The 20,479-nt window shown below is 38.4% G+C and overlaps 1 protein-coding gene across 2 annotated transcripts; it reads right to left on the reverse strand.

Annotated features, from left to right (window-relative positions):
• Positions 1-891: 891 nt before the first annotated feature.
• Positions 892-9,288, reverse strand: LOC120275772 (uricase-2). Of its 2 annotated transcripts, XM_039282467.1 has the most exons (9): positions 8,951-9,288; positions 8,379-8,471; positions 8,207-8,282; positions 7,864-7,973; positions 7,124-7,211; positions 4,934-4,988; positions 1,777-1,950; positions 1,598-1,691; positions 892-1,289 (listed from the first exon to the last, which is right to left on the reverse strand). In XM_039282467.1, the coding sequence occupies exons 1-9, from the start codon at positions 9,146-9,148 to the stop codon at positions 1,206-1,208; spliced, it is 972 nt and encodes a 323-aa protein (XP_039138401.1). In that variant the 5' UTR covers positions 9,149-9,288; the 3' UTR covers positions 892-1,205. The 2 variants fall into 2 exon arrangements, with proteins under 2 accessions (XP_039138401.1, XP_039138402.1); XM_039282468.1 differs by lacking the exon at positions 4,934-4,988 and having other exon boundaries at positions 7,124-7,215; positions 8,951-9,284.
• Positions 9,289-20,479: the final 11,191 nt, after the last annotated feature.

Here is a 20,479-nt window from a genome sequence, read left to right on the forward strand (position 1 = left end):
GGGTCATTCTAGTCCACGGCAATATTTTTAGGTATAATTAAGTCCTTGCAATTTACACTTGCCCATTTACACCACGGACTAAAATAACCTAATTCAACTAAATATAAGGACTTAATTATAATTAACATATTATAAAGACTAAAAAAATAGAAAGTACATAATTACAGAGACCCGTACTTTAATTAAACTTTCTGGAAATTCTAAAGATATCATCCTATTATGCCAGTCAGGAATTCCAAAGTTAATGAACACAAGTTTCACTTTGGTCATTCATTTACAAAAATATATTCATTTTGGTACTTTCATAGTAGTTTTATTAAATTGAAAACTCAAGTATTTATTATGCAAATAGACTACATATCATTAATGATGTAAGATAAAAGTACCCAAAGTGGACATCTTAATGTTGTTCAGAGATAAATATATATATATATATATATAATTTTTATAAAATGGAGATCAAAATTTCAACTCTCATCCAATGTGGGGTTGAGAGTGTAATTAAGATGTGTGTATGTACCATCATCAATATATAGATAAATTGTGAACCACTTTGTTTTTAGTAAAATAAATAAAAAAGCTATTAAAATTGCCATTTGTAGAAAACCTTTGATTTCTTCCAAATTACATATAACCCCAAAAGTTATGGCCATTTGTGCCGCCTTAATTGCAAGAGAAAATCATCAAGGATTTGTAGGAAACCTTTGAATTCTTCAAAATTACATATAACCCCTAGAAATTTTAACCATAATAATACAACAATGTAAAATGCAAATTTCACTTTTAAGTAAAAAAAATATACAAAATAACAATGTTTTAATTAAAATAAGGAGAAGCAATTTTCATATCATCCTCTTATGGTGAATGCTCCAACAATTAACCAAACTCACATGGCCAATACCTTTCAAAAGAGTACATTGAAATCCAAGCATGTAAAAATTTACATAAAATCCACACAAAGTAACAACACCCCAAGAAAACATCCCAGTTAAACAAGCTCTTATTGCAAGAAGTTTAGTAGGATGTGTTCAATATCAAACATCAACCATTTCAAGATATTGCATCTTGTCCAGTCTCTTGAAACAATCATTTAACCAGTTATTAAACGAAACACATCAATTAACCGATCGAACGGCATATAGAATACCACCGATCATTATTCTGTTTAGAGCTTTTATCATCATCCTTGGTCTTGAGACTGACTTCTACATTTTCGACATACAGCGGGTCACAGTGGCTTCAATGGTTCCATGGGGTTCGTTGGTTGGCATATAGACATCATCAGCAAACTGGAAGAAATCAAATATGATAGCAAGTAGATGTGAGTGTGCAAATATCTGTACAGAAAAACCTTTAGGAGTACATCAAAATTGATTATAACTGCTAAACCTATCCAAAAACCATCTGAAACCCAACTTTTATACATTTCTACACAGTGGTGTTAATGTCGATTGACTACAGTGATAACATTTGAAGAGCATTCATGGATTGATCTTATGATTGAACAAGTCCTATTTTACATTTTCTCTAGTTTCTCCAGTCAAATCTATAAAGTGTAAAAAATAGTGGAATACTAAAATCCAAGATACAAACTCACTTTGACCATGTTTGGATTAGTCTTAGCTGTCAAGTTCACTGGTAAAAAGTGAAGATTCGGCATTCGAAGATGAAGTGATGTAACATCCAGGAACCTGCAACATAAGAAAGCCATGATCAAGTAAAGTTGTATAGTTAGTGATCACAATGCTGAAGTTTTGAAGGAAAAAAATGCAATACTTGTTCAGAACAGCTTTGGCCATGAGGTAGAGAGTGTTTTGGACTGATGGACTGTAGACTCCAACCTGCGGTGGACCAAAAAATGTCTCAAGCAGAACTTCCTTCACTTCTTGATACCTCTGTGTGAAACAAAATGGCTTTGGGGGAATATCGGAAAGCCATTCAAATGCATACCTGAAGAAATAACAAATTAGAAAAATGCAAAACATTCTAAAAGATTGTTATTGTTAGATATTTGCTGAAGGATTCCCAGTGACTAAAGTCATTGTTATTTTTTTTGTTTCATATTTGAATAATTGTTCTAGTTTTTGCTAGTCTTTAGGAAGCAAGAGTAAGTTATGCAATAGTGATTTAGTGGATCATGATGTGAGTTGTTTCTTTTAAGCACTATAAGGGTGACTTCGATCAGCAAAAATGCGAAGGACAACCTATTGTGTTTGATTGATTTGTAAATGAGATGTGAATACAGAACAAAAGAATGGTGATGGACAGCACTACTTGATGGTTTTTTATCCCACCAAAACTATGGTACAAAAGTTTAAGTGAGAGACATGACAACCAAAGACATTATTGTCCTTAAGTAAATTGAAAAATTACAGTGATGTCCCGACCACCGTGGACCTTCATTGACTACTATTCACTACCACTAGTTGGCTACTGGTGATCATCATCGATAGGACACTGACCATAAGTGACAAATGACTGCCACTGGTCAACCATAGCTGATCGCCACCGGTCGACCACTGACGTCTACCGGCCAGCTTTGTCGACAAGACACTAACCATCATCAACCACCACAGCCGGCCACCGACATCAACCCACCATCATCACCGGCTGGCCAATGGCAACCGCCGCAGATCGATCATTAGAATAATACAAAGAGTATTATGGTAATTTCACCATTTTTTGTCAGGTCATATTTTGTGTTTATTGAACACCAAACATGGAACAACACAACCATAAGTGTTGAACTTCACTCACTTATATTGTGTTATATCTATGTGTGAATCAAACAAACCTTTAAGTAGCGTTTGGTTAGATATAATTCTAAATACAGTGAATTTCTAGTTACAATGTAATTGAAAATACTTTGTTTTCAACATACAGTGCAGTCAAATCTTATGTTTGGTTAGATGTAACTGGAAATACTGTATTATAAGTTTTATGTTTGTTTGGAAGGATTTGTAAATCTGCAATTTGAAAACACGTATATAAGTGTATGCATGTCTCTGTATATGCATATATGCATATATATATATACCTTTATATGTGTATTTGTATATGTAAACATACTATGTATATGTATATCTAGAGAGTATATACATGTATGTATATATGTAAATATACCTATATATGTTTATATAAATATATATATATATGTGTGTGTATATATATGTCTGTATAAATGCTTATGTGTATGTGTGTGTATGTGTATATGTATATATTTCTATGTATGTATATGCATATACATTGGTTTTGAACTCCCGGGATTTGGTTTTACGATCATTTTGACCATAAAACAAAATCCCTCAATGATGGGATTTCACAAACATATAGAAAATGAAATACCACAAAACAAACACCTGAATTTAAAAAGATAAGGGATTTGGAGTTACATGAAACTCCAAATCCCTTGAAACAAACACCACCTTAGTGTAAATGATGACTAATGAATGAAGGTGTGGACTTCCTTTTGCAGCATATTATTTTCTCTTCTTTATTTTTTCTTCCCACCTTTGATCCTCTATTTTTTTATTTTTAAAACCAACAAACTGGTGGCGGGCCTAACTTTTCAAGGCCCGCCAAAAAAAAACCAACAAACTGGTGGCGGGCCTGACTTTTCAAGGGATCTGTGGGATGGAAGCATAAAGCAAATATTTCACAAATTGCTCCTCCTATCTTTAATGGAGAAAATTATCACATTGAAAATGGAGACTTACTTGGAGGCTTTAGATCTTTGGGAAGCTATGAAAGAGGACTATGAAGTTCCTCTGCTACCAAACAATCCCACCATGATCCAGATAAAAAATCATAAGGAAAGATCAGAAAGTCAAAGGGGAAAGCATGTCTATTTGCTGCTATCTCAACAACCATTTTCACAAGAATCATGTCTCTCAAAATAGAAAAAGAAGTCTAGAAATATCTGAAGAAAGAATATGCAGGAGATCAAAGGATAAGAGGCATGTGAGTGCTGAATTTGATCAGGGAATTTGAGTTGCAAAGGAAGAAAGAGTTCGAGACAATTAAAGAGTACTCGAACAAATTGCTTGTAATTGTCAACAGGGTAAGGTTATTGGAACTGAACTTCCTGATTCCAGAATTGTTGAAAAATTCTTATAACAGTACCTGAAAGATATGAAGCATCTATAACCATCTTGGAGAACATAAAGGTTCTGTCTAAGATCACTTTGGCAAAGTTGTTAAATGCCTTGCATGCTCAAGAGCAACGGGGCCATATAAGGCAAGATTGTATTGTTGAAGGGCCTTCCAGCCAAGCATCAACAAGTTAGAAATTACAAGAAAAAGTAGGTATCAAGTGGCAAAACCACGGCGGACAACTAGAACCAAAGCAAGGGTAGAAACTCAAAGAAAAACTATCCACCTTGCAAGCACACTGGCAAAACAGGTCATCCACTAGTTAAATGTTAGAGGAGACCAAATGCAAAGTGTAGTAACTACAATCAGCTTAAACATGAAGCTTTTATTTGCAAAAGCAAAAGATGAAGAAAAGTAATTGTTTATGGTAATGTGTTTTTCAACCAGGAGCTCTATGGAATGCTGGCTGATTAACTGTGGTTGTACAAACCACATGACTTATGACAGAACTCCTTTCAAGGATTTGTAGGCCACTGGGATCGCAAAGGTCAGAATAGGAAATGGCAACAATATTCATGCAAAAAGAAAAAAAGACCATGGCAATTGACACAAGTTTAGGTACAAAGTTGATTTCAGATGTTCTTTATGTACTTGATAATGACCAAAATTTGATTAGTGTGGGCCAACTAATAGAAAAAGGATTCAAAGTGTCATTTGAAGATAGGCACCATCTCATCCATGACATGAAGGGCCAAGAGATTTTAAAGGTCAAAAACAGAGGTAAAAGTTTCTTATTTGATCCAATAGAGGAGTAGACAGCCTATTGCAGTGAAGTCAGTACCTGTACCACACAAATCTGGCACAAGAGACTTGGTCGTTGTCATCTTCGAGAAATGCTGAAAATGAAGAACAAGGACATGATGAGAGATTTACCAGTGTTTGATGACCGCTTGCCAAATTGTAATGCCTATCAATTTGGTAAACAAAATAGGATATCATTTTTTAAATCAACTCGAAGAGCCTCTCCAAAGCTACAGCTAATTCACACAGATGTAGGAGTGGAGTACCGCCATCTTTACAAGTTGGCCTATATTACATTCTTTTAATTAATGTTATTCAAGAATGTACCAGAATATTTCATGAAATTCGAGTCAAAAATAGCCTGCACATTTTGGAAGTTCAAGAAAATGGTGGAAAATTAAAGAGGCTACATGATTCAATTTCTATGGGCTAATAATGGAAAGAAGTATACTTAGCAAAATTTAATTTATTTTGTAAGGAAGCTGGTATTGAACATCAACTCACAACTCCTTATACTTTGAAACAAAATAAAATTAGGGAGCAACACGAAATATATCAGTGATGGAGATGGCCAGATGTATGCTAGATGCATGCTAGATGTATGCTGCATGACAAAGAGTTGCCAAAAATGTTTTGGGCAAAAGCAGCCAACACAACAATCTTTCCGCAAAATCGCTTTCCCACTAATGCTTTGAAAGATAAAACTTCTTTTGAGGCTTGGTATGGATATAAACCTTCACTAGGCTTTCTTAGTCTTTGGTTGTATGTGTTTCACTCATGCCCCACAGGTGAAACAAGAGATGATGCAGATTTTTGAAATGGCAAATCTTGGTCTTATGACCTATTTTCTTGGAATGGCAATCAAGCAAAGTAAAAATAAAGTGTTCATCTGCCTGAAAAAAGTATGCAAGGGAAATACTGAAGAAATTCAAATGGAGGAATGCAAAGCAATAAAAACAACAATGAATCAAAAGGAGAAGCTATGCAAGAAAGATGGTACAAATAAAGTCGATGAAGGTTATTACAGAAGTTTGATTGGGTGCCTGATGTATCCCACTGCAATAAGACCAGATGTTCTATTTGTTGTAAGTCTTTAATCTAGTTTCATGCATTGTGCTAGTGAAATGCATTTAAAAGCAACATAAAAAAATTTCAAGGTAGATCAAAGGTACTGTTGATTATGGCATCAAGTTTGAGAAGTGTCAAAACTTCAAGTTATGTGGATTTTTAGGTATTGACTGGGATGGATACATTAATAATATGAAGAATACTTCAAGATATAGCTTCAGCTTGGGTTCAGGAGTTTTCTCATGGAGCTCAAAGAAGCAGGAGATTGTAGCACAATCCACTGCAGAGGCAGAAGTCATAGCAGTAATAGCAGCTGTAAAACAAGCCTTACGGTTGAAGAAGATTTTTTTGTAATTTAAACATGAAGCAGAAGGATAGCACAAAGATTTTTGCTGACAATCAGATAGCAATTGCAATCTCAAAATCCTAGTGTTTCACTAAGCATTTCAACATCAAACTTTACTTTTTGAAGAAGGTGCAGCAAAATGGAGAAGCAACTTTAGTTTACTACAAATCTCAAAATCAATTGGCAGATCTATTCACAAAGCCACCTCGAGCTTAGGAAGTTTAAGTTTTTCAGGCAAAAAGTTGGAGTTTGGAGTTCCTAAAGCAAGAAGTGTTAGATATTTGCTTTAGGACTCCTTGTGACTATTGTCTTTGTTATTTTTATTGTTTCAGATTTGAATAATTATTCTAGTATTTGTCTTTACGAAGTCTCCTATTCTTCGGAAGTAAATAATGTAAGTAGTAATTTGGTGGATCATGATGTGAGTTGTTTCTTTTAAGCACTATAAATATAAAGGCTGACTGATGAATGAAGGTGTGGACTCTTCCTTTGCAGCAAATTATGTTCTCTCCTTTATTTCTTCTCTTAATTATTGATTCACTAGTTGCTCATCTCTAAAGCAACAATTATCATGCAAAAGACTATCAAAAGTGGGATCATTTCTCATGGAGAAACCAAGTTTTAAGACCTCATGCATTTTATGAAAATTAATTATATGATTGTGCATTTATAAAAGAATATTTGCCTTACTTATCTGCAAAAATACAACAAACTGCCTATGACAACATAAGTTTTAAGCAAACAAATGCTTCGAGGAATAAACATAGAGGAATAAACATATAAATGGAAAGAACAATAAACGGAACAAAGAAGGACCTCCACTTAGTTGTGACTTCAGTAGCCAATATCCTCTCAGTTGTATCAGGAAGAATTGTGTATTTATCCCGTACGAATCCTTCAAAACCTGACTGCAAGCAATTCATGGTATATAGTAAGTAAATGTCATGTACTATACCGATCAAATGATCATATGTCGTATTTGTAAACAGATTGGGAATCTTATAAACTTCTGATTATCACATGTTTTCAATCAATCCAGACTTTGTAACTTGAAGCTCAAGGGGACAACAAAATATAATCTGCATTAAAATTGTGGTGTTGTTTTGTTGAAAACATGATGATTTGACACCAAGAATTGACTTTTAGAAAATATTCAGAATAGTTTTTCCAACTATTTAGAACATTCAATCATCATTTCATCAAATAGAGAACCCCACATTGATCCCTCAATCAAGAGCCAATAACATCTTGACGTCTAAATAAAACAGCATGAAATATGGAAGACACCTGAAAAGTGTATCATTTGATAAAGCTTTCTGTGATCTACAGTGAAAAGTGCTACGCATACAAGACACTTACCAACAGACACAAATTGAAATTTAAATTATGACATGTTTAAAAGCCACTGACTGTATGGGCTCATATTACTAGCCCATGCCAAATAATTCGTGTGGAAGTTTGTAGCCCCATAAATAAAAGTTCACAAACACATACATTACAATTAGTATGGATTTCACTAAAATAGTATCTCATTAAAAAAAAAAAAAAAATAGCACCTTTGTTGTTTTAAGAACAGCCAGTCCTTCAATTCCAGAAGTCAAAGTCATAGTGCCATTCTTCTTCAATGTTACTTCTGCTGTATGCTTTTCAGATCCAGCTTTAAATCCTAATGATTCAAGAAAAAATAATTAACGTGTCATCAGCAACTTTACTTCTTTCCTTCAAAGGAAAGAAAGAAAAAAAAAATTGGAGCAACGATGATCTTGCTCTTGATAAATACTGAAAATCTGAAGAGTTGAGCAAGCATAACAAAAGAAATGGAATCAAAAACATGAAACTCCACATGACTTCTTTTTATCCCCCGAAGAGAACTTCTCAAAATATGTTTTTCAAGCATACCATGTGAATGAGGTTGCCGTCCTAAAACAAGGCGCTCCCACGGCTTCTCAACAATACTAATTGTTGCACTTTCCACCTAAAAGAAATAAAACAAGAGCTAAACTTCCAGCGCAAAAAATTACTTCAAACAATGAAAATTCAACAGATAAGCACAAGGGTGCAAAAGGGCAACCTGTGGGTACAGTGATGTGAAATGTTTGGCAAGAATGATTGCAAACTCCTCCACTGAAACAACCTCAGTGCACTCCTTTGCTTTTACATAAACCTACAAGGAAATTCACCAAGTATTCAATCTCATTATTAACAGCCAACTTTAAGAAAAATCAATGTTAGAAAAGTGCAAAAGACAAAAGAAAACACATAGTTTATCTTGAAATCCAATCTTTTCTTGTTGCAAAAATCCTTGAGATCCTATCAAAATAGAAAAGATAGCAAAAAAATGGCTCAATGAATAGGCACAGCAACCCAAAATTTTTCCGTCCCCACTTCATCAACCATAGGAAATTGATGAATTCTTTTCAGCTAAGTTGATAAGCAAAGACAAATTTCATCAGTCACGAGGTCCAACCAACAAAAACTGATTCACAACATTCACAAACAAAACAAAAAATAAACACATAGATGAACCTTCAAAAGGAGCACCAAAGGCTCAATCTTTTGAACAAGATCGCAACTTTAAGCAAAATCAAAGAAGATAAAAGCGAAAAAAATATTGAATGGATTGGTAGTGATCATGTTTCTTACAGTGTTCTTCATGGAATCAGTAGCGACGATGGAGGAGTTTTCGCCGGAGGTGAAAGCCGGGAGGCAATCAGTGACGAGACTGACAGCAACACGCCACTCGACGATAAGGTCTTTTCCGGTGACTGAGTTCCTCCATACCCTTGCAACTCTCACTCTGCTCTTCCCATGCCTCTGCTCAAGCTTCAAACCATCCGCCATGGCCAAATCTCTGTTTCTCCCTCTCTCCCACTCCCTCTCGCTCTCCCAATAGGCAGAATCTGCTCAAAGCTCTCTCTCTCTCGCTCTCTCTCTCTCTCTCTCTCAGCACAAACATCCAAACAGTTGCAATTTCCTTTTTCTTTTTGTCCGTCTTTTATGGAAGAGAGTTGTAAGGAAAAGTTTACATTTATCCATAGTTATCAGACCCGGCCCGGACATCGACCCGGTCTAAGCTCCGGATCTCGGGTCAATTGGTTCAATCGCCGGGTCATTTGGGTCAATGCTGGGTTAATAAAATTATTTTTATATATTATTTTTTAAATTATAAATTAGTTTTTAATTCTATAATAATATATAATATTCATTTATTATTTGTTATCAAATAAATAATATGAAGGGAAAAAATAAATTGTAAAAATACATGACAAGCATAAAATCAATACATAACAAAATTTCAAAATTCAAGCTTCACATGACTGACTATTCCACAACACAAATTTAAATTTAACACCAAATCAATCTACAATACATGTTTAAACTTAACATCAAACCAATTTAATCCAATACATAACAAAACTAAAGGATGAAAGGGTCATTTTTACCCTCCAACATATAAAAAATATACAAAAACTAAAAAATAAAAAGGTCATTTTATAAACAAGCATTAACCCGCTCGGGTCATTGAAACCCGGCCGGGTCACCGGGTTTGGCCGGGTCACACCGGGTCACATCGGGTTACACCGGGTTGATTGCATGTCCGGTCTAATTAGAGACCCGAACCGGTTTAGTCACCGGGTCACCGGGTCGACCGGTCGAACCGCCGGGCCGGTCCGGGTTTGATAACAATGCTTTTATCTGACCGAAGTATGTCTGACTTAATTAATGTTATTAAAAATTAAAAATTTTCATTTTTCAAATTATTTTTAAATATTAATAATATATGTATATATTAATTTTTTAAAAATAAATGATTAAATATGTTTTATTTAATAAAAAATTAGTCCGCATTATATATCTAAATATAGCTGTAAGTTTCATTAGTGGTCATAAATGTTTCACATTATACCATTATGGTTACAAATATTTTTTTTTAACATTGTGGGCACAAAACTATTCTCCGGTTGCACTAATGGCCACATTAGCATGTTTGGGGGCTATTTCCGGTGAAGTTGATGACGTGGCCACAAAACACAAGATTCACGTAAAAAGCCTTTGTGGTCACAAGGTTGATGAAACATTTGTAGCCACAACATTACAAAAAAAAAACATTTATAACCACATCATCTTAATGATGAAACATTTGTGGCAATCAGTGAAACTGACCCCTAATATGGCAAAAGCAACTCAATTATTTTGAGAGAAACGTTTAATTTTCCCCAGAGAAACAGTGGTTTATTTGCCTTATAACTAAAATTAAAACAAATATAAATTCCACAGTTCAATTTTGTCTAGCCTAATGTTGATAATTTGTAATTTTTTTGTAATAAAAATGACAAGTACTATATATATCAGGGTATACACATAAGTGAAAACTTAATTATCCAGCCTACACATTTTTATCCAATAATATAGGGTTTGAGCCAAAATTTGAGAGTTTTTCATATTTAAAAAAATATATATGCCATTTTCTTTGCATCTAGGCAAGAGGTAATTAAATTAAGGGAAAATTACTGTTCACCCCTCGTAATTTTCAAAACTTCCCAAAAACCTCCTCCTACTTTTGCACACCCCGGACAGCCCTTCCGTTAGTGTTTAACTTCCCTTTTACCCCCTACCGTTCACTTCAAATGGGTCCATGTTGTGAAATCCCATTTTTGGCCCTGAAAATGGTGGGAAAGGAAAGCGCCAAATCACATCATGTTCAACCTTTTGAAGAGCTTTTCGCTTGGTTTCGATAGACAATGGCAAGGGAGTTGCATTACATCTTGTTGTTCTCCTCATTATCATACCCGAAATATATAAATCGGTTTCTCGAGCGAGAAAAATGAAATTGATTTCCATCGGATTGGTCAAGTGCACTTCATCTTCAAATGAGCTGTAGTCGATTTTATTGTCGAGTCAGAGCATGTGCCATTGTCGTCTTCTCGTTTATGGTTGCAAAGTTGTATTACGACGAGAAGAACAGTAATTACGACGAGTTCATTTCGTTGTAAAGTTCTTCTCGTTTATGGTTATCTATTTGTATATTTTAAATAATGTTTAACTATTTGCTATTATCCGTTTAAATATTTTACTAATATGTTTAATAATTGTCATATCCGTGTAATACTTCCCATCTCTGTTTAACGTTATCTTTACATGTATAACTATTCATATTAACGTGTAAATTCTCAAAGTCTCTGCGTAAAAGGGTGATCTTTTTCGTTTGATCCGAATTCTTTGGCGGTGGCACGTGGCGGGTGGCGAGGTTATGGTATCCGTGCATAGAATTAATGGCGGCATTAAAATTTATACGCGGTAACATAAATTTCGAACACCCGTTCGTTCTCATCGATCGATGTCGACCCATCTGTGCGTTTAACTTTTTTTCTCGGATATGAAGAGTCGACCGCTTGTGGAATTCACACCATAAATAACCAGAAAGAACCCTCCCCATGGACAACCACTCCTCGTCGTCCTCATCCTCCTCCTCCTCCTCCTCCTCCTCCTCGTCATCCTCCTCTTCCCATGGACAACCACTCTATCTGAAAGGATGTTTCGTGAACCTTCTTCCTTATCTTGAGAATCATTTAGCCGCGATCACGCAACAAGTTAAACTATCTTTTCGCCCTGAGTCGAAATGCTCTCATAATTGCTCGAATCGCGGAGGATTCTTGATGGTGGATGACGGGCAAGCAATTAGCGAGCATTTTCGACTTGGGTAAGAAAAAGAAATTTTTGAGCGTATTTTCGTGATTGCGGAGGATTCTCTAGAGGAGGGAGATCATGAAACATCCTTTAAGGCAGGGGTTGATATTTATCACTTGAGACTTTTACATTACCATTTAAGAACATTACGTCGATGTACTAACTATTAGCGTTACGTGTTTAACTATCAGGATCTTCGTTTAAGTCCGACCATGACACATTGATTAATAGTCGTTTTCATGAATGTGTGTTGTTTAACCTTTTTTTTAATGTTGTACGTTGTGCGGGGTTCAAGTTGATGCGCATGTTATGCAGACCGTTGTGAGCATTCGAATGTCTGAGACACTTGTTTCGTTATCTGAGGGTCGAGTCGTGAGTGTCAAAGTCCGAGCGGACGTTGTAAATGTTGTAAATGTTGTAAATCTTTTATAAATAAAAGCGAAATAAGCTTATTTGATCGTGAACTTACGAAATTTAAACATAGACCTAGTAAAAAACAAACAATGTGGGAAACAAAAAGAGCGTCGTTGTAAACAATAGAAAAATACGTAAATATGTTTTAAACAGATGACAGCGGTGTTTAAGAAAAAAAGTTACTCTTTAAACAATGACAACGGTGTAAACAATAGAAAAAAAGTTAAACAATACTCTAGTTACTCTTTAAACAATGACAACGGTGTTTAAGAAAAATACGTAAAGATGTTTAAAGCGAGTGACCGGGGAGGTACCCATCTTCAACGCGATGTCGGTGAAAGCATTCAATTTAAACAATAACATATTATTTACATGATATAGACTTTAGTTAAAGCAGGTTAACCGTTATTTTTAAACACTATATGTATCCGTTTAAACATAAAAAAAGCTAGCGTTTACGAGAGACTCATGTTGAGTTGAGAACATTCATTCGAACGATGACAATATGTCTTCCTCGCGACAGTGACATATATTTCCCTTTTTGCCCTTGGGATGGAGGGAAAAAAATACCGCCCTAATCACATCACGTCTAGTCTAACCTCTATGCATACAACGTGCACTTTTTTTGTTTGCCTTTCGAATCTTTGTTTGTTCTTTACATCTTCTACTTCTTCTTCTTACGTCTTCTTTTTTTGTTCTTTATTTCATTTGGTTTGTACGATTTGGTTTTCGTCCGATATATTATGGAGAGTTTTTGTGGTATTGCTAGATTCAACGGGGAGGGAAGGGTGCTAATGTTCACTGCTCAGACTTCTTGGGAGTTGGTGTTAGCTGAGATATGTGAGCGATGGGGTCTCGAAGTTTCTCTTGTCGAGGTTAAGTTCATCACACCGGATGGATATAAAAGCGGTTTGCCCAATAGAAAAACAATGTTGACTTCCGGCGGATGTGTCACGTCCACTCCATCTTCAAATGTCTTTGTAGTTGATCTTGTCGTCGAGGACGAGAAAAATGTGCCATTGCTGAATCCTAATGAGAAACGAGGTTTTACTCGTTGTAAGTTCCTTTTCTTTTTAATTATTCCGGTTATGCGGGATCCTTATTGTGTAAATATGTCCGTCATTTGTTTAACATATTGTACTAGTCGTTTACGTTATTAGTTAAATGCTTAAGTATTTAATTTAACGTTTAAATATTGTCATTATCACGTAAACACTATATTCTCCGCTTAACATATTGATCTTTTCATTTGACTGAAGTGTTGGCAGGAATTCAAATTCTACGAGTGCTCCCATTCATCCCCCATGGTGACCCACGGCGGTGTGGGATGTCTTCCTTCCTCGTCGGATCATTACGAAGTCTTGTCGTTGGATATTGGACAACGTTTTGTGATGTCGAACATTTCGAGGATGTACTTGAAATCATGCAATCAAAAGGAATTTTTGACTTCAATTTCATAAAGAGCGAAAAACATCGGGTGACTGTGGAATGTCTTTGCCGATGGTTGTCGTTGAGCGCCTTCATGCATCAAAAGAGTATAACAAAAAAATATTTTTCGAGAATCAAGACAATCAACCCGTCACACACTTGCGGTGGTGGCATAGGTTCGACGTCACATCCGAAAGCGTCCAAAAAATGGGTTAGCGCACGAGTGATTCAGAAGCTCAAGGACCGTCCCTGTATCAAGGCCATCGACATTCGGAAGGACATGTTGCGGGGAACATGGTGTCCACATACCATACAAGCGAGGCTTGGTTGGGAAAAAGAGCATGCCGGGTGGTCCTCGATGGCGGTGACATCTCCGACTACTGATTGTTTGCTTTGGTATGTGGATAAGGTGGGTCGAGACAAATCCGGCGGCGTTGCGATCGTGGAAAGAGGCGGTGATCGTTTTTAAAGCGTGCATTCTTTTCTTTCGGTAGCGTGTATTGTGGGATTAAAGAGGGCTTGCAGGCCGCTGCTATTTCTCGATGGTACCCACCTCCTTGGAAAATATCGGGGTACACTCTTTGGGTGCCACGAGGAAAGATGGAAACAATGGTTTTTCCACGTTGCCTTGGTATAGTCGACAACGAGACCGATGGCAATTGGACTTAGTTCATATCTAAGTTAGGCGATGCCTTATACGAGGATGGAGATTATCATGAGATAATTACCTTCGTGTCGGACGAGTCCAGAGGGCCTTGTGAGCGCAATTGCGAGAGTCTTCTCTTCTTCGCCACATGCATCACTGTCTTCGACATTTGGAGGCCAATTTTATGAAAGCCAATGTCGGACTTGGGAAGGCATTGAGGGAGGAGTCTTTGGTCTATATGCTTCGCATTGCGTGGGCATCCACGGCTAAAGATTTCGATGATACCGTGAATGAGCTGCAGGCCACATCACCCGAGCTCATCACTGGTTGATTAATAAATCGGATATGGCACATTGGTCGAATTATCGATTCGGGAGGTGATCGTTGGGGTGAGATGTATTCAAAGCGTCGCGAGTCGTTCAATGCTTGGATCAAGGAAGCTCGTCATTTTCACGGTGACGAAAATGGTCGACTCCATAAGGTCTGCGAATGTTGGTTTACATTTAACATTTAGTGTTACCCTTTAAACATTCTCAATCTTTGTTTAATTACACTTGTCGACTTTTAAATATTAATCCTTTCGTTTAAATATTTACAATAATGTTTAAAACATGTTTCACGAATTATTTAACCATCACTTGTCTTTGTTTAACCTTATTTGTCGAGTTCAGAGTTGATGCGCATGTTATGTAACGGGCGTGAGCAGCGAACAAATGGGAGACCCTACTTATGCCCGGACATACATTCCAAGGTAGCGATCATTGTTGAGGACGGCCGAAATCTTCGTGTTGGTCGTTGTGTCGATGATCGTTACGGAAATCGATCGACGGTCGCGACAAGCTACGTGGATCTCGCCATGCGGAACTTGTTCGTGTCGGAGGTGGCAGGTTTATGGTATCCCTTGCGAACACGCGCCATGCACAATAATGCGAACGGACACCAGCGTACATCGATTTATTAGCGGGTACTTCAGCGTCGACAATTACAAACTTGCGTACAAAGGAAGCCATATTCCCCATACCCAGACGATGGCGGGCCTTGGGGCGGAAATCGTGAGCTTCGTTCTGACGCACTTTGTGCGAGAAGGCGACTGGGCGGCCTAGAGCGAAAAGAGGATCGAGTGCATAGCGTTTGATGTCACGTGAGTTACATTGCGACCGTCGCCATGGATCCGGTCGCGATCGACGATCTTGCGATGAAAGCTGTGGCCGACTAGGTATTGTTAATAAGCCGACGATGGCGGGAAACATTGTGTATTGATGGAGTTGTTTCCATATTTAAACTCTTACTCTTCTAGCGAATTGAATGTATTTAAAGCAGAGACATTGTTATTTTAAAGCGGATATCTTTGTAATTTGAAATATTTCAAGCGATGTTTAAATGATATATGGTATATTTAAACAATGAAAGCGAAATGTACACAACTACAAGCGTAAATTAAACAATGAAATGAAAGCCGAATGAAATTTAACTGCCTTACAATTAAAAACGAACAAACTTTACATTGAGATATACAAGTTATTGATGGGCAACTTGCCATATTTATTTAAACAATGAATGCATTTAGTTAGCAGAGAGGCGAGTGTTATTTTTAAGCGGGTACACCGTATTTTTGAAATATTTAAAAGCTGATGTTTTAAAGCGATATGTAGTATATTTAAACAATGAAAGTGAAATGTACACAATTAGAGCGATAAATTAAACAATGAAATGGCCCGAATGGAATTTAACTTTTAGCTTTACAATTCAAAACAAACAAAATTTACATTAACATATACAAGTCATGCTCTTGAACACGAAAACAATGAATTGAATTTGTCGAGTTTACATTCGAAAATAAAATTGACATTCGGATATCTGGGACATGTTCTTTAAAAACAAAAATTTAACCGCTTGTGACTGACCCCAACTTGGTCATGGGACCCTGTTGCGCCTCCCCTCCTTAAGTATCACGGGTAACATCACCGTGTCGAGGTGAGAAGGCATCGTCTGCAGGTGGCAGTAACTTCTCACCCCAAAGTAATTGCTCGATGAAACGCATGGCGTGAGCGGCGCAATCGGCGCTTCCTTGTTTTTAGGCGTGGGGTTTCTATGTGCGTGCAGTGGGTACTTCTGAGTCGCACGTCTCGCCGAACTCCATATCGACACAATTGTCGAATAGATTCCATCGTCAGATTTGCAAGTCGAGATTAGAATAGCGATTTAAATACCAAGCAGGATATTAATAGGACATAATTAAAGAACTTACCATGTCCAAGCGTCCCTTATCGTACCCCGGACATGAAGAATAATGCTAGTACTCTTGTTTTATCATTGTCGGGGACGACGACATGGAAGTGGCCATTCATGATTATCGGGAGGATGACAATTTGAACTTGATGCGGTTTGCTTGCGGCATCCCGATCATAGCCATGAGTGTGTCGTATGTGCGTCGTCTGCTTGGACATAAGCAGTATAGCCAGTGTCAGGTGATGGAGCGCGCTTCTTGTGAGGATATGGCTCTTTGCTCGGCGACTTTTGTATTATGCATACTGAGCGTCCATCACATCATCGATGACCATCTCCTTCCCCTCAAGCGGCATGTATAATTTGTCGCGTGTGGTCTTGGCAGTCATTCTTCCACACGCACGATCTTTGAGGTTAAGCGATAACGAGATATAATAAGACCATATTATAAATATTTAAATGATATTATCAATTGTTACATGATATTATATATAATTAAATGTTAAGTAGACAAATTAAATGATAACATAAAAGGTATTAAACACTATTAGGTAATTGTTAAACACTATAATAAAACCTTTAAACAATATCATAAAAACTTTACACTTACAGTCCATAGGCGGTTGAGGAAGATCCTCATCAACTCCGCTCGTATTTGTTAAAACGACTCGAGCCAACCCATTTCTTCTTCTTCGAATAAAAAGCTTTTCCGAGCCGATGCTGGTCCAATTTTTGATTAGCCTTGATCATCTCTCTCGATTGCTCGGTCGGGGTCTTCCAGCGACATCTTCCCTTCGATCGCGGGGGACGATGGCGGCGACATCAGCTAGAACACATCCTTACATGGTTGTTCTTGTTGTGGGATTGTGTCGGCTTTGATCGCGAGGACGGCGGCGGCAGACATCAACGCATGAACACATCCTTACATGGTTCTTGTTGTGGTGGGATTGTGTCCCGCTTGGGCTGCGATACTATCGGCCCGACCCGCGACAGCGAGATTCGACGATCTTCTCAGCCAGTGGCCATGACAACACGACATCATTGGAGACACACCCTTAACTTGTTCTTGATCTTGAGGGATTGTGTCCATCTTTGATGCCGCATATCTCGGCAGTAGGTTCCACCGGGTCGAGGATTTCATCGAGAAGAGATCAGCGGCCTTCTCAGCAGTGACAGCGGCCACATCATCTCGATGTCCTTCTCAACAACGGCATCGGCCGCCGATGGTGTTGCTATTGTTTCATCGTCGATCGGACGGTGGAGACGAGAGGCAATATTGTTCTCCTCTTTTTGCAAGTCTCTTCGAATATGGCCGCCTTGGAATGACCTTCCCGATGATGTCGTCGATCGTCAAATTCCAGCGCCTCGTTCGTCCGGGTGCTCGAGTTCTTCGAGGATGGCGCGGCCCGATTGTGAAAACGTCCTTCCAGCGCCTCGACACGGCGACAAGCCGAGGAAACTTCGGTCGTCAATATCGCATGCACTGCATAAGAGTTAGCGGTGACATCTTACGCCTAATGTCATGCGGTGGGGTCGCCAGCAGTCGCGGGCGCTGCCATGGTCGAGGCTGCCACACTCGGGGGCTGTCGTTGTCGTGGTAGGGGGTTGTTGCTGTCTATCGGGGAGGGGAGGGGCTTCTCCGGGTCGAGGAATCGTCGGCGTGGTGGGGGCTGGAAGTAGGAGAGCAGGCGTCCGGTCAGCGCAGCGATAGAGCGCCCTCTCATCCCGCCTTCGAGCAAGTGGTTCGGGAGCGATGGCATCCATCCGTCGGTTGGCCCCAACAAATATTTCTTCTTGACATTCGGCGGAACCATTTCGGGAAACTAACATATGTAAACCAAACAATTTCGACATCATTCATTTTAAACTATAAAAAAACTATAATTAAGCGAGTGTTTATATATTTAAAGCGTTATAGAATATAATTAAGCAGAACAAAATATTTAACCCGGTATGAATAAAGAGTTAAGCGGTAAATACTAAAGTTAAACGCTAAATAAAATGTTTAAACGTTAAAGACTTATGTTAAACATTGTCCATGATTTATTACCTCTTTTTCCATCGAGCGATGACAAAGCTCGTTTCTACAGTCAGCTTGCTTCGGTAAGTACTTTCACCGTATGCACGACATCCTTGGGATCTTGCCGAAGCGAGACTTTTCTTCCCGTTCCGTCGACTCGTAAAACCGGGGCGTTAAGCGCGACCAAAGCAACCCATAATGTACCACATGTTGGTCTTCTTCCGTCGCATCTATCTTGCACTCGGACGGTTTCGCTTGTGGAATATCCTCCATAAGCCGCTATGTGCGCTCGCGTTATCGCGTGTCGCCCCATGGGTCGGTAGATCATCGGCGTAATCAACGATCGATTCGGAACCGAGCATGATGTATTTGGGAAGAGGACCCGTCCCCGTGAGAGTACACCCATCGGAGTTTGACAAAATTATCTTCTTCTCCCATCACGTCGAACAAGTTCGCAGCGAGTGCTCTTGATGGAGTCTCGTGTCTCTCGTGGGTCTTTGATAGAATACACGCCCTCTGACAGCCGACTGGTTTTCTTCTTACGAAAGACCGTGCATACGCCATCGACCGTTGAGACCAAGCACGAGGGCCACATCTTGAGGTCTGAAACTTCGGGGAGCTTTCCCGATCTGAATTTATTGAGTGCGACCATCGTACCTTTGCAAAAAGAGAATCGAAGGGCTCTCTCTTGGTATATAGCTTCGATTGAAGCAGCGCAAAAGCGGTGTCCGGTCGAATAATCTCTCGATTAGTCGAGGGGTCATGTTATTTTTCAATTCGACTAAAGTCTCCACTCACAGGTGTCAAATAGCATCGCCCATTAACTAGGTTGGCACGCCATAATCACAAACTGCGACGATAACAACATTCAACATGCAGTATTGACAAAAGTTTAGCGGAAATATAAGGTTTTAAAGCGATAAACTCTCGAGTTTATTAAAGCAGAGATATAAAATGTTAAAGCAGAGACCCGTTTTGTTAAGCGAGACGAGAATACTTAGCAGAGACAACAAATGTTAAGCTGTAACATCTCATTTCTTAAGCGTCGACCTCATTTGTAAAAGCTGCAACCATATCAAACGAAGCGAGAAATGTACATTATAAATATTACACAAATCATAACAATCGAAAAAACTATTTCGATAGTGTATACATCATGAAAATGCAAAACAAAAACAAAACCCTAGCCGAGAAATCTCCTCTGATAACAAAACCCGGCACAGAAATCCCCTCAGGACTTCAATATCTTCCAACAAAAAGCAGAGCACAAAACAAAAGCTGAAAACTCTTTCTTTGTATCGGAAATGCGGTTAACATAAAACCATACTCATACCTTAGATTGCAATCGCTGAAATGCCAACTAGTTCATGCTGGGGGACTCTCGCCGAGATCTGGGTGGAAAGGGAAAAGTCGATGAAATGCCGATACAGAGGCTTCGCCGGTGAGAGACAACTTCGAGACGACTCGAATGGAAAAGGCGAAGGCGTGGAGTTGAGAAACAGTCAAGCGGCTCCAATAAATTGGTCTCTCGGGGTTACCCTACGGAAAAACCGCCCGCTTCCTCTCAAATCGCCGAGATGGTGTACCCACGACTCCCCATGCAAGGGCATTTTTAGGTCAAAAATTTGAAACTCACTCCGTTCACTCCGTTCTACGGGGTTTGGGGTTTGAAAAACATAGAGTTTAAAGGAGGGATTTTGGGGTTGCAAAACTCGGGGTGTTTTTGGCAATTTTACAAAACAAACGTTTT

Source organism: Dioscorea cayenensis, chromosome 14 (genome assembly GCF_009730915.1).
Source record: "Dioscorea cayenensis subsp. rotundata cultivar TDr96_F1 chromosome 14, TDr96_F1_v2_PseudoChromosome.rev07_lg8_w22 25.fasta, whole genome shotgun sequence".
NCBI classification, from domain to species: domain Eukaryota; kingdom Viridiplantae; phylum Streptophyta; class Magnoliopsida; order Dioscoreales; family Dioscoreaceae; genus Dioscorea; species Dioscorea cayenensis.